At 36.9% G+C, this 5,522-nt stretch overlaps 1 protein-coding gene across 1 annotated transcript; it reads right to left on the reverse strand.

Annotated features, from left to right (window-relative positions):
- Positions 1-2,377: 2,377 nt before the first annotated feature.
- LOC123981679 (polyubiquitin) lies at positions 2,378-4,271 on the reverse strand. The gene is made up of 2 exons (XM_046066724.1): positions 4,118-4,271; positions 2,378-3,175 (listed from the first exon to the last, which is right to left on the reverse strand). The coding sequence occupies exon 2, from the start codon at positions 3,166-3,168 to the stop codon at positions 2,707-2,709; it is 462 nt and encodes a 153-aa protein (XP_045922680.1). The 5' UTR covers positions 3,169-3,175; positions 4,118-4,271; the 3' UTR covers positions 2,378-2,706.
- Positions 4,272-5,522: the final 1,251 nt, after the last annotated feature.

A 5,522-nucleotide genomic window follows, 5' to 3' on the forward strand; every position in this document is an offset into this window, starting at 1 on the left:
TGCACCTTCAAAGATGCAAGACATAAAAGCACACTTTACATTTTTTAATGAATGAATGTTAAAGTGTCAGTACTCCTACTTTGTGCAGTTTTTGAGCTTGTGTATGTGTACATGTACACATAGTGTCCAGTTTATTAGGTACACCTACATAAAACTAAAGCAGTTTAATGCAAAGGTTTTGCAGTAAATCCTTTATGAAGGTATTAAACTGTATGTGATGTTACACAGAGAGCTGCTCCTGTTATTTATCCAACCCTCACTGATATAAACAGGGCGGACAAAATAATAGAAACACCTAGTTCAGCAGCTATACAAACAGCAGCCTCTAAAATGATCTCTCTAAAGCAGCTCCTACACAAATCTGCATTAGGCAGGTGTACCTAATAAACTGGCAACTGACTGTAAATGTGTGAGATGGCAAGAGTGTAACCACCACTGTTCCTCAGCATCACTCTGCACCTGAAGATCACCTGCCCGCCCTCACCCGCCCTATCCCAGACGAACCTCGCCCCCGGGATCGCCCCGTCGCCACACCTGCCGACACGCCAGCCCGTGCCCCAGGTCAGCATCCAGGTGGAGTCAGACCGCGAGGAGCCCGGCCTCTTCTCCGAGCAACAACGCTGCCCTCATCCAACCGATCACCTGCCTCCACCTGGAGCAGAGTTTCACCAAAAACTGCACGCTCACTTCGGTGACTGTGCCGAGACCGTTCTGTAGACACACACAGGTTTACTGCTGTGAGCTTGACAACACACACACACACACACAGGGAAGGTGCAAAGTGTTGCATACTGATAATAATCTGCCTGATATCTCTGATTTAAACCCAGTTTTTACGGGCTGAACAAGCGTACAGATTGTGCTCTTTCACACTTCATAATTGGACTTGTATCAGATGTAATGTCACTGTATTATAAAGCTCCCCCTGACTAAAACTATCGCAGCTCTCAGGTCGGATCTCTGTGAACTGGCAGAGCACTGAGAGGCCTCGAGGATCCAACCAGCTTCCTGTAGTGACGATAAATAGCCGCAAAGAAACAACCAAAATGTGTTACTAGTAAATGCGTGACCCTGCTCTGAACCCGTGTTAGGCCTCAGTACTGTTGATCATGTCGTGTTCATCTTTGCTCTTGTTTTTGTTTTCTTGTGCATTTAAAGAATGTTAGAGACGAGGGTGATTTACATCATGCTGTATCTGCGTTATGGATGTAAAGCCCTGAAAAATGTAATAAAACAACATTTAAGATCTGTTTCTGTTGGTCTGTTTGGTCCTAACAGCAGGGGGACAGTAATTAAGTACTTTTACTCAAGTACAAATTTCAGGTACTTGAGTATTTTCTTTTGATATTCTCTGACAGCTTCAGTTACTTTACAAATTAAGATTTACATATGAATTTTCTTTTTTGATTATTTTAATTTATTTGCAATAATGTCGCTAGTTAGACAAAACAAAGCATTGTGAAGGCGTCACTTTGGCCTCTGGATAACTGCGACTGCATTTATTACTTTAGCTGACGCTTTTATCCAAAGTGACTTTTAATTTAAGTACATTTTGCTGATTATACTTACAATTAAAATTCCTGCATTAGAAAATGTTAAAGTAAAAGTATGCAACAGTGTTTTAAACTGTGGTATTAGTACTTTCATTTAAAGGATCTGAATACTTTGTCCACCAGCAGCGCAGTTGAACTGTTTTAATTAAGGTAGTAATTGAACAAAATTATCTTTTACTGTTAAAACTCTTGCTTCAAGAACATTTTATGGTTTAGACTCCTTTTGTCGGTTGCAGTTTTATTTGTAAGAGAATATGAATTTAAATGCTTTCAAAGTTTGAACAGGATCAATTAGTTTTTGTGAAATGAGTTATCAGGTTCTGGTACATCATGGATTCTGTTGCCTTTAATTTACTTGGTCGAAGTCGAAGTTTATGATTTGAAACAAGGGATTTCGGGGGTAAACAAGAGCTGATAAACTACAATTCATAGTCAATTAATGAATTGAAGTCAACGACTAATCCAGAAAACCTTTGATAAATCGTCAAGCATCTTAAAAATGAATATTTGCTGGCTCTGTGATAATCAGTGGTACATGAAGTATTAAAAGAAAAAGTGGCAACATCACAGTTTAAAACCGCAGCCCTGCATTGACAATGTCTGAAAGTATTGTGGGCAAAATATTACAAAAATTTGATTATTGCTGACACAATGTTGTTCAAGATGGGGCTACTTTTAGTGTTTCATATGGTCAACTAGTTTAATTTTATATACACTTGCAAGAAACATGAGCTCATGCCATGTAGTTTAATCTGATTAAAAGTTCAGAAAGCACGCAAGAATAACCAAATCTCTAAACTATAAAATAATACAGGATCAGGTGATTGTGAGAAGCCTTTTTATTAGTTAGGAACATTTGTTACAGCAGCTGTGGAGGTCATAAAAACAACATTTCAGGTCTCAGATCAGACCACTTCAACCACAAATATCAATCTTAACATCTTGTTCGTTATTTGTCAGATAACAGTTACCTCAAATCAACTTCTAGAAGCCAAAGACAGTTACACCAACTTTCAGCTAAAGCAAAGTGCAAAGTGAAATTATTAAAAGTCAAAGAAAGAATAAATCAGGAACACCTTTGTACTTTATTGAAACTTAAGGAATGACTGCTGGATCAGAAGGAGCAAATGGCACATCTTCAAGCAGGAAGTGATTAGTTTCCTCCACGGAGACGGAGCACAAGATGGAGGGTGGACTCCTTCTGGATGTTGTAGTCGGACAGGGTGCGGCCATCTTCCAGCTGCTTGCCAGCAAAGATCAGACGCTGCTGGTCTGGAGGGATGCCTTCCTTATCCTGGATCTTGGCTTTGACATTCTCGATGGTGTCACTGGGCTCGACCTCCAGGGTGATGGTCTTGCCGGTCAGGGTCTTCACGAAGATCTGCATCCCACCCCTCAGACGGAGCACAAGATGGAGGGTGGACTCCTTCTGGATGTTGTAGTCGGACAGGGTGCGGCCATCTTCCAGCTGCTTGCCAGCAAAGATCAGACGCTGCTGGTCTGGAGGGATGCCTTCCTTATCCTGGATCTTGGCTTTGACATTCTCGATGGTGTCACTGGGCTCGACCTCTAAAGTGATGGTCTTGCCGGTCAGGGTCTTCACAAAGATCTGCATTTTGAATCTATTGAGGGAAAAAAAAAAATTTCTATTTAGACATTTTGAGCAGGAAGAGGGACTTTATTTTTTTATAGTTTTAAATGTTCTGCCTAAGATTTGTTAAACAGGTTTTCTTCAACTTTTACTTAGGAGCACAAAATCAGCCTTTAAAGAAATGATTTAACATTTGATCCATATTGAACATAAACACTTTAAAACTATAAAAAAAATGTTTTACCATATCTGGTCCAACCCTGTTTAGATTTAATAGCATAAGAAAGAAACGCGGTAAATCGGGTTACAGAGTGCTTTCACAAGATTTGAAATTAAAAAATTAAAATACAGTTTAAGAAAGAAAATGTTTTGATTATGGTTACTGAAAAGCATCTTGCTAGCAGCGTAGCTTAGCTAACAGCTAGATGACGGTGCAGATTAATTAGGTCACACCCGCCACGCTCTACTGGAAGCTTCCTGAAAAATACAAGCAGATCCCCTTTTAAATACAGCTTAACCTCGGTAGGGGAACTGTGTACATATCGAAACAGAAAGATGTTTAGTCGTTCAGCTAACCAGACGTTTCCTTTATGAGTCCGACCAGCTAAACTTGCTAACAGCGGATGAAGCTAACATGCTAGCGATGCTAATACAACCGGATATCGCAAGAAAATAGCAACAACAAGGAGTTAAATCGGCCATTGATTTATCCTGAACTATTCGCATTTGTTACGGTTAATGTTCCGTTGTTTACTGGTTTAATAGAGTGGATTGTGATAAACGCTTGGCGACGTTTCTAACGTTGGGCCTAACGCTACTGCTAGCATCTTTAGCTTCCAAAACAGCTGACGTAGCTGCAGTTTCTTTTGTTACCAACAACTAAAGCCATACGATTAAAGCCATACATCGACACACGTGAAAACGCTAGACCGCTCAGTTTGATTACGCTTTTTAAAAAGCTCCAATTACTTACCGACAAATTGTTCCTGGTGTTTGTTCCTGTCTTTTCCGGGTGCTGTCTCTGGTTTAGCGACGAAGAGCGATGGAGCCGACTTTATAGACAGCGAGTCAAATATCCTTCCGCTGCTCCACCCGGTGGAACTATAAAATACTCTTGTCATCTACAAACAATCCATCAAATGATTTTGGATTTAATTCACTTAAATATTCTCAGTAAAACACACAGATACAATTACAGTTTTATAGGGGGGGACACGCGCGTTTTTAGACCAGCGTGACGGTGAAAAATGACAATTCACATTCACAACTTGCGCGGATGTAGACATGACATGAAGCCTTGGGCAAACAGGAAGCCAGTCAACAGCAATGATAACAAATATTCTGTCCTAAAAGTATTGTTATTAATACTACTAGTACTACTTCTACTACTACTAGTAATAATAATAATAACAAATATTCTGTCCTAAAAGTATTGTTATTAATACTACTAGTACTGCTTCTACTACTACTAGTAATAATAATAATAACAAATATTCTGTCCTAAAATTATTGTTATTAATACTACTAGTACTACTTCTACTACTACTAGTAATAATAATAATAACAAATATTCTATCCTAAAAGTATTGTTATTAATACTACTAGTACTGCTTCTACTACTACTAGTAATAATAATAATAGCAAATATTCTATCCTAAAAGTATTGTTATTAATACTACTAGTACTGCTTCTACTACTACTAGTAATAATAATAATAACAAATATTCTGTCCTAAAAGTATTGTTATTAATACTACTACTACTACTTCTACTACTACTAGTAATAATAATAATAACAAATATTCTGTCCTAAAAGTATTGTTATTTATACTACTACTAGTACTACTTCTACTACTACTAGTAATAATAATAATAACAAATATTCTGTCCTAAAAGTATTGTTATTAATACTACTAGTACTGCTTCTACTACTACTAGTAATAATAATAATAATAACAAATATTCTATCCTAAAAGTATTGTTATTAATACTACTAGTACTGCTTCTACTACTAGTAATAATAATAATAATAACAAATATTCTATCCTAAAAGTATTGTTATTAATACTACTAGTACTACTTCTACTACTAATAATAATAATAATAATAACAAATATTCTATCCGAAAAGTATTGTTATTAATACTACTAGTACTGCTTCTACTACTACTAATAATAATAATAACAATAATAATAACAAATATTCTGTCCTAAAAGTATTGTTATTAATACTACTAGTACTGCTTCTACTACTACTAGTAATAATAATAATAACAAATATTCTATCCGAAAAGTATTGTTATTAATACTACTAGTACTGCTTCTACTACTAGTAATAATAATAATAATAACAAATATTCTATCCTAAAAGTTGTTATGG

This window comes from Micropterus dolomieu, linkage group LG13 (genome assembly GCF_021292245.1).
Source record: "Micropterus dolomieu isolate WLL.071019.BEF.003 ecotype Adirondacks linkage group LG13, ASM2129224v1, whole genome shotgun sequence".
NCBI classification, from domain to species: domain Eukaryota; kingdom Metazoa; phylum Chordata; class Actinopteri; order Centrarchiformes; family Centrarchidae; genus Micropterus; species Micropterus dolomieu.